The following is a 14,513-nucleotide window of genomic DNA, read 5'->3' as shown; positions in this document are numbered from 1 at the left end:
AATTTAATTCTAATTTATACTATTTTTAAAATATCTCTTTAATTGTTATCTTACTACCTTATATGAATGATCTATTGATTATTAGGAATGACAATAAAAAGATTGCAAGAGTAAAATATCAACTTTTAGAAAAAATAAGATGAAGGATTTGAAAGATATTGATAAAGACCTTGATATAGAGTTTGATTAAATAAAAGATAGTATGTTTTTTTATTAAAAAATTTATAGAATTCAAATGATTTTTAAATATGATATATTATATTGTAAGAATGAGTCAAATATTCTTTAAAAAAAATTTTATTACAAAATCTAAATAAATACAATAGATGTTGATGAGATTGTTTTTGTAGTATGGTAAAAAAAAAAAAAAAACTTTTATTTCTTATCAATCCTTGTTTAGATATCTTATATTTTATAGAAATTATGGCATAATTTTTTGTAAGATCTTAGTAGCAACATCTAAATGTTATAAAATACATATTTTTAAAAAATTAAAAGAACTTTAGATTAAAGGTATCTTTTTTAGATATATTTTTAGAGTGAGTTTTGATGAATTTTTAAATACTCACTATCTATGTTGTGTAGAAATTAAAAAGTCTATGGAAAGGTTTTTTTATCTTACTTTTGATCTTATAGTATTTTCAAGCAAAAAACAAGTAATGATTTTTGATTCCACCATGGAAGTTGAATAGAAAGTTTTATGTAGAGAAACTAAAGAAAAAAAAATATTTTCTTGCTTATTATCAAAACTCAATATTTATACCCCTCTAATAATACCAATCAACTCTATAAGTAAAGATATCAAAGCCAATTTATTGTAGGTACATATTTCAACTAATCTTTACTTATACCTTTATTGTGATAATTGAAGATCAATTTGTCTTTAATAAATGATATTTTCATGCATATATAAAGCACATTGAGGCCAAATATTACTTTATATAAGAAATATTTTTAAAAAGAGAAGCTTTTTTATATTATATATCTATTATAGATCAATATATTGATATCTTTATTAAGCAAATACCAAAAGCTACATTCAAGATATATATATATATATATATATATATATATATATATATATATCACATTGGAATTAGATATTTTTTTGAGATTATATAGTATCATAGACATATGCATGTAAGCCAATAATCACATATATAAATAGGTAGAAGTAAGTAAAACTAAATAAAAGTAAGTTAATTCTATAGTATTTGGTATCGAAGCTTCCTAAAAGCTTTATAGATATTGCTTTGACTTTATAGGTGTCTTTAATTGACTTTTCGAGATTAGAAACGTGGTCAATAAGTTGGCCATGTGCTATACATGTTGTTAGCTTGAAGATCAAGCTAACTATGTGGCCCACACGTAGAAAAACTTGCCTTGTAAGACAAGGCATGTGTCCTACAAAGTCAACACATATAGGAGGTCCTATAGAATGTCGCCATATAGCCCCTAATAAGATAGTATATATAGAGATAAAAGTGAAGCCTTCTTCACTCTTTTCAACTCCTTTCTTGTTTCCAGTCTAGTTTCAAGGATCTCTAGTTTTCTTGGCTTTTGGAAATAGCCATTCTAGTTTCTTTCTTAATATACATATGAAATTATTTCTATTTTGTCATCTTTCTTTGAAAGAAGTCTCACTTTTTTATTTGTCTTTATCATATTCTTGTCCTTGACATATATCTACTAATCTTTTATTTGTCAACTTCTATGTCAAGGTTGAAGTTGTATCCTATTACTTCCTTGTTTGCTTCAACTAGCAATGTATATATTCTAGAATATTATCTTATCACGACTTTAAAATATCTCTATGTCTCTCTTTGACCAAATTGATCTTCTTATTTTACATGCACAAACTTAACATTCATCCAAGTTTTAGGATCTTTGACTTCACCTAATTATAATTCTATCTCACATAGTATCTAAATACCAACACTAATACATTTTGTAATCCATTGTACTAGTACTTCAATAAATGTTGCAACAACCTTTACAACATCTATAAATGTTCTTGACACCAACATCTTCAAACACATCATAAGATTGGTCTATTGTTTGTAGAATAGTTTTAAGCAAAAAGAGGTGTTAGAAAATTACTTATTGAGACATGTAAGGTCTAATCTAATAATACATATGTAGTCCGCAAGTATTCTCCAATAGTAGCAATTTGAGAGATTTTTCTTATGTCTTTAAATAAGTAGATTAGTAAATGTTGATCTTTTGATTTAATATAGTCTTATCAGTTTGTTACATCTACAATAGATTCTTACATTTTTAGAGCTCTTTTTTCTTGTTAAATTAGTGGTTTTGCCTATGTATTGTTTACTTTAGTAAAGACTAATTGACTAGAGTTTTTTTTACAAAAGCAAGAGCTTCCAATAAGGGCAATGTCCTTTTCATTATCTCAAGGCTAAAAGGGCTTCTTGAGCCATAAGATGAATATGTTGCATACTAAGATCAATTGGTCTGTGAAAATGTTGGATCTTATTATCAAATTTTTGTACCAATAACTGGACTAACTCAATATTTCTATACCTTAAAATAAGTTGGCAGTCTTAATATTTATTGTAGTCATACAACAAGATGCAACATATCATCACCTTAATATAGTAAATCTTTCATTTTTTTGGCTTGGCTTAGTTGCAACTATTTCACCATCTTTAATTTGGTAATAAAAGCTTGTATTTAAGCAATAATAATTTAAAAAATAAAATATAAAATATAAATAAATATGAAATAATTAACTTTTAATTGTAAAAATAATAATTATACTATTACAAAAGTAGTGACAAGAAAACATAATATCACCATTAAATGTAATACTAAAAAAAATATGAGTATAATAATTAAAATAACTATTAAATAAATATTTATTTATATTACAAAAATATAATCAAGTATTGTTAATTTCCTTAATAAAAATAATATATATAAATATTATATAATAAATGATTAATATAACAAATATATTTAAAATTTGGATTTAAATATAAATAAATTAAATTATTTGTTTTTAAATTTTAAAATATCAATTATTTTGAATATGGATTTAAAAAAATAAATTTGAAGACAAATTAAGATTTATTCTATTTAATAAAGGTATAGTACTAAACAAATTTATTTGAATTTATAAAAAAATAATAAGAAAATAAAGAAATATATAATTGGTTTAAAGGTATGCTTATTGTAGAGCATCTCAATGAATTTTTCAACTTAATATCTAGTGACTTAAGTAAGAAAACAACATCTTAAAATGACACTATATATGAATTTGAACAAAATTTTACTCTATAAATTTTTTAAGGAAAAAAATACTAATAACTATTAATTGTGGTATTAATAATAAATATTAAATTATCTCTACTTATCAAATTATAACAATCACTTACTAATATTCTTATGTAAAAAATATTACACATTTTTTTTATGAAATAAAAAAACTAAAGAAATAATAGAAGAATAATAGGAACCAACTTATGATATAAAGATTTATTTTAATATACTTATATTTATCACACCTCATCCATCTCTACTTAAGGCTTATTGTCATTATTTCTTTGTTTGAAATCAATACATACTTGAGATTGCTTAGTCAATCCACCATTAATGATATTTATTTTAAACTCTAATTTTTTTTTCAAAAAAATCTATCAATTATTATTCAAACATTTGCATAGACAAATGTGCCATAAATATTTTAAAAGAATCTGTTACTTGATTGACTTTATTTTCTATTATATCTTCTATTGTTGCAAATCATTTAGATCAACAGTGAATCATTTAATTACAATACAAATCTTTTTTTGGACTTGATGTGCTTTAATGCAAGATTATAAAATAAGATAAGAATATTGATATCTTTAGAAGTATAAATAAAAATATATATAAAAACAAAAAATAAATTAAATTAAATAATCTTGAGGTGACGATTTTAATCTATAAATTCGACCATATTATTAAGATTGTAATATGTCTAGAAAGAACAACTTTATTTTTATTTATTTATTTTATTATTTTAGCAAGTCTTTTGTAAAAGATAGTAGTATTCATCCACTTTTTTTTTTCAATCTACCACTATTACAAGTCTTTGAATTAATTTTCTAAAGCACATGTGTTTAATTATCAACTATATAGATTCTTCCAATTTGTTAGGGACATAGTCATTAGAACCTTCTAGAGACAAGTTTCTAGAACCTTCTACAGACAAGTTTCTAGAACCTTCTAGAAGCAAGTCTTTGGAACCTTCTAGAAGCTTCTTAGATGGTAGAAGATGTTAGGGACATAGTCCTTAGAACCTTCTAGAGATAAGTTTCTACAACCTTCTAGAAAAAAGTCTCTGGAACCTTCTAGAAGCTTCCTAGTTAGTAGAAGTTGCTTGAGAAGCTTCCTAAATAGGAGTATATATTGGAATCGAGGCTGAAGAATTCTTTAGTCTCAACAACACATCTTTTGGAGCTCTAACTCACCTCTCTGGTGTTGTTCTTGTATTCATCTGATTAATCTAGTTCTTGTCAGTTCTTCTTGAACTTCTTGTTAGATCTCAAGTCTATATTTCTGTGTCCGTGACAGTTTGTTGAGAGTCCACTCACCTCAGATATCAGAGTTAGTTTCTTCCTCGTTAGAGTGCGGATTACCTCTCTGCTTGAAAGTGTACTAGCATCTTAGAGGTTGCGAATTACCCTCTTCTAAACTGATACTTCTTTTGTTACAATATTGGAGTCTTATTCTTCTTGGAGAGAGTGGATTATCCCTTTTCTTGAAGCTCTTAAGGCATTTTAGAGGTTGCAGAGTACCCTCCTCTAAACCAATATTGTCTTCTTGTAGAGTCATTTCTGCCCTTCTCTTAGAATGGCCGAAGGCCAAGACATTAGTATGATGGAAAGTTCGGACTCCAAGTTAGATGCTATCATGAATGCCCTCACTACGTTATCGCAAAGAACTGCAAAGATTGAAGGAGTCGTGGCAAGGCTTCATAATGATGGAGCATCTGGGATGGCACAATCTAGGTTGCACCAGCCTCAAACTTCTGCACTTAGAGAAGCAACTTTGCCTCAGGTTCGACAAGCACCGCTGGTTCTATAACATAGAGAGCCCCAACTAAGCTTTTCGAACAAGTTCGATGGTATGCATTCCAAGTTTCAAGGATTCATCAATCAAATCAGGTTGATAATAATTTTACAACTCGAATGCTATCCAACGGAGGAATCACATGTTGGACTTATTGGAACCTTATTTACAGGGCAAGCTCTATCATAGTTTGCTCCTTTGTTTGAGAAACGGTCGTCCATACTAAACAACTTTGAAACCTTTTTGGAGGAGTTTGTGGAAGCATTTGGTGAACACGACAAGATTCAATGGACTATAACAAAGATCCGGTCACTATGACAAGGGATGCGCTCTACATCAGTCTATGCATCAAACTTCAGGCAATTAGCATAGGACATCAATTGGGACGAAGAAGGATTGATGAGTCAATTCTATTGGGATTTAAGGGACGATGTGAAGGATTTTCTGTTAACTCTTCCTGATCCACAAACGCTCAATGAAGCTATTAGCCAAGCTGTAAAGTGCGATAACCGCCTATTCCAACGCTGCCAAGACCAACGTTCAAGACAACATACGGTTTGCCATGCCCCAACTATGTTGGCAAGTAGTGTGAATTCACATTTAGAGATAGAAGACATACAAATTGATGCGGTACGTGTCAAATCCCTTATTCTAGAAGAAAAAAAGCGGCATATGGAGGAAGGTCTATGCTTGTATTACGGTGAAGAAGGCCACAAAGTTGGAAACTACCCCAAGAAGCAAAATCGACGTATTGTTAGGACTAGGGGTACGTTTATTCAAGAAAATGAGGATGCCCAGCCACAATAGGAACCATGCGGCTGGGCAATGAAACATCACAACAACAACCAGGTTCCTTTCTTTCCGCTCAACCTGCCCTTTGTTTTACAATCCCTTTGCTTATTGGCCCTCAGAAACTGAGAACCTTAGTATTATTAGATTTAGGAGCATCTACTTGTTTCTTAGACGAAGAATTTCCGAAGCATCATAAGATCCTTTTAGTACAAAAATCCAAACCTGTTCATGTTGAGGTCATAGATGGACGACCTTTATTGTCTGGTAGTATCACCTATGAATCAGAACCTATAGAAGTGACGTTTAAGGGCCATAGTAGTCATATTATTTTCAATATTATTAGAATCCCATCAAATCATGTTATTCTTGGTCTTTCCTGATTGAAAAAGCATAACCCATCCATAGATTGGAGGTTGCAGAAGATGACCTTTCTCACAAAACCACCCAAGAGCAAGCCTAGTAGAAAATCCCGAATAGAAAAATCTTTATTCATTGGAGCAAGAGCGTTTATAAGATCATCCAAGGAAGGCACACTGTTTATCATTTATGCGGCTCCAACTATCGGGAAGAAGATCTCGACAACAAGTATACTTGAGCAATATAAGGATTTTAAAGACATGTTTCAAAAGAAGAATGCTGACATGCTACCGGAACACCGATCATATGGTTGTGCCATAGACTTGCAGGAAGGAGCACAACCGCCTTTTGGCCCAATTTACAATCTATCGCAGATGGAGTCGACGGAGTTGCGAAAGTACATTGACGAGAATCTAGCCAAGAACTTCATCCGTCATTCAAAATTATCAACTGGAGCATCCATCTAATTTGTGAAGAAGAAAGATGGCTCGTTGCGGATGTGCGTAGACTATCGAGGCTTCAACAAGGTAACAAAGAAGAATTGTTATCCGTAACCCTTGATTTTTGGTCTCTTAGAACAACTTGGATGTGCAAGGATCTTTACAAAAATTGATCTAAGGGGAGCTTACAACCTCGTACGAATCAAGGAAGGAGATGAGTGGAAGACAGCGTTCCGTACAAGGTATGGCCATTTTGAGTATAATGTCATGCCCTTTGGTCTTACCAATGCTCCAACAGTCTTTCAACATATGATGAATGACATTTTTCGAGAGCACCTTGATGATTTTGTTGTCATCTATTTGGATGATATTTTGATATTCTCCAAAAACGAAGAAGAGCATGAAAAGCATGTTCATTTGATCTTGGAGAAACTACACGAGCGAGGACTATAGGCCAATTTGGAGAAGTGTTTATTTCACTAAATAGAGATGGAGTTTTTGGGGTTCATTGCGACTACTGAAGGCTTGAAGATGGACCCCAAGAAGGTGGAAGCAATCATGTCCTGGGAGGTTCCGAAGACGGTTAGAGACGTACAATGCTTTCTTAGTTTTGCCATCTTCTATCGGATCTTCATCAAGAATTACTCTCAAGTTGCTATTCCTCTCACTCGGTTGACATGCAAGGATAAGCTGGAATTGGGACCTCTAGCGGAGAAGGCGTTTCAAGTCCTGAAGACCGCATTTACTACGGCTCCAATCTTGATACATCTATACTTTACAAAGGCCTTTTATTTAGAAATTGATGCTTCGGATTTTGCTTTGGGAGCTGTACTTTCACAAATGGGAAAAGATAAGAAGCTCCATCCAATTGCATTCTATTCTCGAAAGTTCTCTGGTGCTGAAATCAATTATGAGATCCACAATAAGAAACTTCTTGCTATAGTGGATTCTTTTCGAGAATGGCGTCACTTTCTTGAAAGAGCTACACACCCAGTGACCATATACACAGATCACAAGAATTTGGAGTATTTCATGTCGGCTCGAGTTCTAAATCGACGTCAAGCTCGATAGAGTATGTTGCTATCTAGGTTCGATTTTGTTATCACTTATCAACCTAGAAAGCAGCAAGGATTATCTAATGCCTTATCGAGGAGATCGTATCTTGTACCAAAGGATGGAGAAGCAGCGTTTGATCAACAATGTATGACGTTGTTAAAGCCAGAAAAATTTTGACTTTGCACTACTATTGTGCCAATTGATGCTGACTTCCTGAATCATGTACGTGTCGTGACCATTGAAGATTCAGTAGCCATTGATATTAAGCAGCGTACCAATGACGACAAGTTCAAGGTGGAGGGAGATCTTTTATACTTTGAAGAGCGGTTATATATTCCAAAAGGACCAGCACGACTCTGAGTTCTTCAATCTCGCCACGATTTTCCAACTGCAGGACATTTTGGATTCAACAAGACCTTGGAGCTTATTTCTCGAGATTTTTGGTGGCGCCAAATGTGGAAGGATGTGAAAGATTTTGTCCTCTCCTGCGACATCTGTTCAAGATCCAAGAATCCTCGACATCGCCCTTATGGACTCCTACAGCCATTGCCGATTCCACATCGACCATGGTCTTCAATTTCCATGGACTTCATCACGGACCTGCCATCATCAAACTCATTTGACAGCATCTTTGTTATAGTAGATCGGCTTACAAAGATGGTGCACTTTGTCCCTTGCAAGAAGACATCGTCCAATGAAGTCACAATAAGGCTTTTTCTCGATAATGTGTATCGATATCATGGACTACCAGATGATATCGTATCAGATCAAGGAACCCAGTTCGTATCAAAGTTTTGGAGATCTCTCTTTGAGATACTGAAGGTGGATATCAAGCTTTCTTCGGCTTTTCATCCTCAAACTAATGGCCAAACGGAACGGGTGAACCAAGTCTTGAAACAATACTTACGATGCAGCATCAACTATCAATAAGACGAATGGATCACATATCTGTCGCTAGTCGAGTTTACATATAACAACATCTTCCATGCGTCGACTCAATATACACCATTCTTTTCCAACTTTGGGTATCATCCGAAGCTTGATTTATTGAGTCCGTCAACAAATAACAATTCAGCAGCTGAAAGATTTACAAAACAACTATCACAGCTTCAAAATACGTTGAAGCTTCAATTACAATCCGCTCAAGAATCCTACAAGGCGTTTGTAGATAGATTTCGAAATCAAGCACCTACTTTCAAAATTGGAGATAAAGCATGGTTTCTTCGACAGAATATCAAAACCAAGCGACCATGTGATAAGTTGGACTATCGAAGATTGGGACAATTTATCATCCAGAAGCAAATCAATCCAGTGGCGTACCGTCTGGAATTACCGGCTTCTATAAAGGTACATCTAGTCTTTCATGTTTCTCTGTTGGAGCCTTATCGAGAGTCGTCTTTTCCTCGAAGAGTGCAATGTCTACCACCTAGTATTGAGATCGAGAACCACGAGGAATATGAGATTGAAAAGGTGTTGGATTCACGGCGAAGGTGGGGTAAGTTGGAGTATCTTGTTCATTAGTGCGGCTACGACATTAATGAGCGAACGTGGGAGCCAGCTAAAAATCTTGCCAATGCGTTGCAAAAGGTACAAGAGTTTCATCAAAAACATCGTCATAAACCTAAGCCGGTTTGACGATTGCTTCCTTCTGAAGCTTGCTCGCCCAAGAATAAAAGAAAGGGGGAGAGCACCACCAAAATTCGTAGTTGATGTAGTTATTTTCTCCAAGATAAAATAGAATTTTTTCAATAGTCATAGTTTGGTCTTCTGATATGGATAGCCAAGAGATAGATACTATGCTAGTCAGATTATCTCAACCGACTAGCTCACGAAGGCGACCCCGAGATGAAAAACCGCCTACACCACGACGACGACGGAGGATACCGAGTAACCGATCATTGCTGATTGTATTTGAGTCCAAGCTTGCTTACGATGGTCAGCCAGAAGGCGTATTTGCAAGACAATTTCACAATGAAGACACTGAAGTTCATGCTTAGTCAGAAGTTGAAGGAGTGGGCCACTACCGTTGGCTTCAAGGGCCGATGAACCACTTGCCTCATGAATAATAGTTGGAGTTCATAGCAGACGTTACGCGATAGATCTTCATTTTCTTGCGTTAGTACTGATTAACAACAACATTACTTCTCAGAGACCTCGAAGCTAAAGGAGGGGGTGATGTTAGGGATATAGTCCTTAGAACCTTCTAGAGACAAGTTTCTAGAACCTTCTAGAAGCAAGTCTCTGGAACCTTCTAGAAGCTTCTTAGTTGGTAGAAGATGTTAGGGACATAGTCCTTAGAACCTTCTAGAGATAAGTTTCTAGAACCTTCTAGAAGCAAGTCTCTGGAATCTTCTAGAAGCTTCCTAGTTAGTAGAAGTTGCTTGAGAAGCTTCCTAAATAGGAGTATATATTGGAATCGAGGCTGAAGAGTTCTTCAGTCTCGACAACACATTTCCTGGAGCTCTAACTCATTTCTTTGGTGTTGTTCTTATATTCATTTGATTAATGTAGTTCTTGCCGGTTCTTTTTAAACTTCTTGTTAAATCTCGAGTCTATATTTCTGTGTCCGTGACACAATTACAAAGCTTTATTTTATTTTTTCTAATATCTTCTTTTCTCAAATCTTAAAAAGAATCTCCACAACATTTCAAATTAAGAATTCTTTTCAAATTCAATATCAAAGATGTATTCTTACAAATTGCAAAGAAAGTTGCATAAAGAGCATTAGTTGTTTTTAATTATTCTTAACAATTTTGTACAATCTTTGGAATTCCACCACCTCCACATTTTAAATGAAAACATGTGATCCACCGCTCAACATTGTCATTTAAAGGAACTAAAAATCTAAAGCCTAAAACCTGATATACACTAAGTGGCTAAAATCAGATATAAATGTAGACTATGACACTTGCATCAGGCATATGTTAATAAAAAAAACTACAGTGAAATTATCAACACATAAAAGAACTTGCTTGCAATATACTATTTGTCAACTCTTCCCCATCATTCAACATTCACTATAAGCCAAATAAACATAAAGTAGATAAAAACCAACACTGGCAATAGTGTGGAATAATTAATCGTCACGATTGGACACAAAACTGTAGCTCATGGACAGTGAACTGTAAAAATCAGCCTGCACTGAAATCATCGAGACTGAGATTCCGCTCAATAAACCCAAAAATTCATAAGCGCTTACTGATTTGCCAACTGGGAGAGCGAACTCGAGCATCAAAAACCCGTCAACCTCCATCCCTCCTATTTGCATGCACCTGAAATCCTCCTACGTTTCCCATTCGAAAACCAGAGTGTCAGTAATTGGAAAATACACGGAGACGGGAAGTTCCGTTGCAGCTGACTAGCCAACAGCACCAAAAAAACCAAACAGGAGCCCCCATCCAGAAAAGAACACAATGACCTATGTCCATTGGTTTGCTTCCAAAACACCATACAAAACAAGTACAAAAATACAAAACAACCAGAACAAAACTTCATTGCATTGGCAGTGCCCAAGCTGAGTTTCCACAATGAGTGCCCCAGATTACCATGTAGCTGCTCCTACATGGTTGATCACTTTCTTAACAGTTTCGGCACCATCACGTACTTGCTCCCGGACCAAATCAACCATGGCGACTGCGATTACGAAAAATGTCCTCCACCGGACCGGCACTCCCGACACCACCCACGTGGCAACACCCGCCACATCCTCGCTCCATCGACACGGAAATTACCCACCCTCCGCAGAGACTACCCGCTGCTCAAGGACCACATCCAACTCCATGCTGCACAACTTCCCTTTCATCTTCGCCCCAACCTTCCGCCGCAGCTCCATCGCCCATCTCTCTCTCTATCATCCTCAAGTCTTCACACTCTAAACACGGTCGACAACTCAAATATCTACCACTCACTTCCCGCCCACCCAACGCATCGGCGGGACTTCACGCACACCGCTATCCCACCGTTCCAATGCACATTACTATACGCTCCAAACCGTTATAATACTTCAACCGCTCCAGCTCCTGCTCCCACCCAGCTTCTCCCGCATCAACGCTGCTCCATTCGTCTTCAAAGCCCCTGATCGCACAGATAATCCCCCAGCCTCTCCACCACCATGTTGCATTCGCCCGGCGTCACTGGATAGTCGTACAGCCCGATCACAAACGCGCTGTTCGTCTTCTTCACTGTGCACCCTCCTGCACCCTGTACCAACACCACACCCACTTCCTCATTCGCTACCACCTCAACCAACACCCGCCGCCCTCATCACACCCCGCAATCCACTCTCCCCATCACTCTCATCTCCCACCCGAACACCATCCACTGTCACTCCCAACCGTACCTTCTTCCCCCGGATCACAACGCCAGCTTCACCCTGCAGAACCATGTACTTGGCGCTTCCCAAAAACAGCCCGTTCTCGGCCAGCAAGCTCCCGTCCTCGAAACCATCCAGAAGCTTTTCCACCTCCGTTGAGCTCAACTGCCACATCATTCCCCAACCATCACACACTCCGCACTCACCTCGCTCGCCATCCCACCTCCCCACCACAACACACATCCCAAACCGCACCGCCGCTCACCACATTCACATCAACTCCTGGCTACTCCCCATTCCCTGCCACAACGGACTCCAGCTTCACAATGCGCCTGCCATCCCACGCTTCCCCGACCATCTCAATTTCACCACATCCCTTCATTCCTTCCCCAACACCCAATCCATCAACCCACAGTGCTGGAACACCTCATTCTCACAATCCTACTCGTTCCGCACACCTAAACCTTCCTCCTCTTCACTCCACCTTCCTACGGATCCGCAACATCCATCCACGCCAACTCCTACTATTCCTGCATCAAATCACTCCGCCCTCCACTGCACCAACACCTCCGCCTGCTGCCACGACTATACAACTCACCCCTCCCCCTCTCTCCAACCCCTACCGACAACCCATCCACCGACCCACGCATCTCAACGATCGCAAATCCATCCCACTGATCGCATCCACTCCCCAACACCATTCAACTGCGCCAATTCGGGTCCACGCATCCCCGCAACACATCATTGCCACGCGGACAACACCTCTCCACTCTCAGTCCCTCTCAATTGTGCCATCCCCACACCAGCCACAAATCGCACCACCTCTTCCTCCAAAAGGTCTCACCTGCGGAAACATCTCGCTCTGCGCCCAAACACTTCCATCGTGCCCGATGATGGCGGCGGCCACCAGACTATGCCCCGTCGGAAGCGGGTACATCAAGTGGTCATCGACGTACGACTGCCACGACATGGCTGCTGCCCTCGCCTGCCGCTGCACCACCTCCCCACCACACTCACTCTACCACTGCAACAGCCCTGCGCACCAAAACAGTCCCTCTCTCGGGTTACCACACGCAACGCCACACTTCGCGTCGCCTTCACCACCCGATCGTCGACAACTCCCAAGCCACCTCTCACACTATCGCCCCACCATTTCAAATTTCATGCACTACCTCCTCCCCGCCCACGCAATGCGCCATACAAACACAAACAAACGCCCAGGCAATCCACCTCCTCCCGACCCCGCCTGCAATCCAAAACCGACCCCACCAAACAATCCTGTCCACCCCCAATTGCCACACTTCTGATCCAACCAGCAAAACCAGCAAACAACACCAACCTCCGCAGCCAAACCAAACGACCACCAGCCACGTCGCAGATACAGGCACTACCGGCACACCACGGCCGCCATCAACGACAGCGAAGACGAGAGAGAGCAGACTCCGGGATCAGCAGCACACTGCACTCACGCTCCCGGAGACGCAAAGCAAACATAAGAAGAGGGTGCCGAAGGCGGAAAGGACAATCGGATGCGAAAATGGCGGCGACGGAAGGGGCAGACACAACATGAATCTGCTAAGCGAGCACATGCCCTCCCCCCGGGCTCGACCAGGCCTAATTAAAAAATATTATTGTATAGATAATATTATTTCAAAATAGGCTTGTAATTTATCATCTATTACACACACAAGTCATTCACAGTCATAACCGACAATAATTGTTATCTAAATATGAGGAGGTAGGTAGTTATAAACTAAAGTAGATAAATTATCTTATGGAGAATCTTCTTAGAAATTTCATAAATGCAGATTTGACTTTAAATGCATTTGTGGGTTATTGATATGTTAAAATCTTGGTTGAGAAGTTGGCCACGTGTCACAGATATCAACCACTTGAGGTAGAAATTAGTCATATATTAAGAATGGATTACCTCTTTTACTTGATAAGTTATAAAAATGTAAGAAATTATAGTTTACTCTTTTTTAAAGTTATATTCTTCTTAAAATTTCTTTTGATATTAGATTTCATCTTCTACTTGTCTTAAATGATATTTGACATTTTTTTTTTCTATTCTATTATTATAAAAAACCTTCTTAAAGTAAAAAAAATGCAACAATATAAATGCAAGAGCAACTCAATGTTTGCAATGCATCAACTCAATGTACTTCCACAAGAAGTAATAAGATTAATAAGAAGTGAAGATGTAGAAATAATTAAAGTTGCTTCAACATCTACACCAAATTATGTTATTTTTTCTATTGATAGAACACCATTCAAGCATCAAAGAACTAATAATTGTCTTTTTAGAGAAGTTTGATAATAAAAGATTAAAATTCTGATGGTTTATCAATTAAGTACAATTAGTGATTAAGCTTCAACTTCAAAGTTTTTTAATTCCAATTTTCAAAACATCTTTATTAGTACACTACTTTTAGGTTTTATTTTATCATGTTTTTCATCTTTTTTTGAATAATATGATTAAATAT

The 14,513-nt window shown here is 37.0% G+C and overlaps 1 protein-coding gene across 5 annotated transcripts; it reads right to left on the bottom strand.

Moving 5' to 3' along the window:
* Nucleotides 1-10,755: 10,755 nt before the first annotated feature.
* LOC112273907 (profilin-4) lies at nt 10,756-13,559 on the bottom strand. 5 transcript variants are annotated; one of them, XR_002967243.3, is made up of 5 exons: nt 13,367-13,559; nt 12,872-13,062; nt 12,055-12,192; nt 11,261-11,915; nt 10,756-10,998 (listed from the first exon to the last, which is right to left on the bottom strand). XR_002967243.3 is itself a non-coding variant. In XM_024502960.3 (4 exons), the coding sequence occupies exons 2-4, from the start codon at nt 12,995-12,997 to the stop codon at nt 11,781-11,783; spliced, it is 399 nt and encodes a 132-aa protein (XP_024358728.1). In that variant the 5' UTR covers nt 12,998-13,062; nt 13,367-13,555; the 3' UTR covers nt 11,184-11,780. The 5 variants fall into 5 exon arrangements, 3 of the variants coding, with proteins under 3 accessions (XP_024358728.1, XP_090101928.1, XP_090101929.1); XR_002967244.3 differs by having other exon boundaries at nt 10,756-10,987; nt 13,367-13,555; XM_024502960.3 differs by lacking the exon at nt 10,756-10,998 and having other exon boundaries at nt 11,184-11,915; nt 13,367-13,555.
* Nucleotides 13,560-14,513: the final 954 nt, after the last annotated feature.

The sequence above is a fragment of the Physcomitrium patens genome, chromosome 21 (assembly GCF_059467195.1).
Source record: "Physcomitrium patens ecotype Gransden chromosome 21, ASM5946719v1, whole genome shotgun sequence".
Taxonomy (NCBI): Eukaryota; Viridiplantae; Streptophyta; class Bryopsida; order Funariales; family Funariaceae; genus Physcomitrium; species Physcomitrium patens.
The sequence above is the reverse complement of the archived record's forward strand: the minus strand, read 5'-3'. Positions and strand labels throughout refer to the sequence as shown.

Bases quoted from the DNA above. Each gene is read 5' to 3' on its own strand.
- LOC112273907 (XM_024502960.3), bottom strand. From the start codon at position 12,997: ATGTCGTGGCAGTCGTACGTCGATGACCACTTGATGTACCCGCTTCCG. The intron at 12,193-12,871 runs GTGAGACCTTTT...ATGATGTGGCAG, and splicing joins AGAGCGAGATGTTTCCGCAG to TTGAGCTCAACGGAGGTGGA. The intron at 11,916-12,054 runs GTACGGTTGGGA...GTGTTGGTACAG, and splicing joins TTGTGATCCGGGGGAAGAAG to GGTGCAGGAGGGTGCACAGT.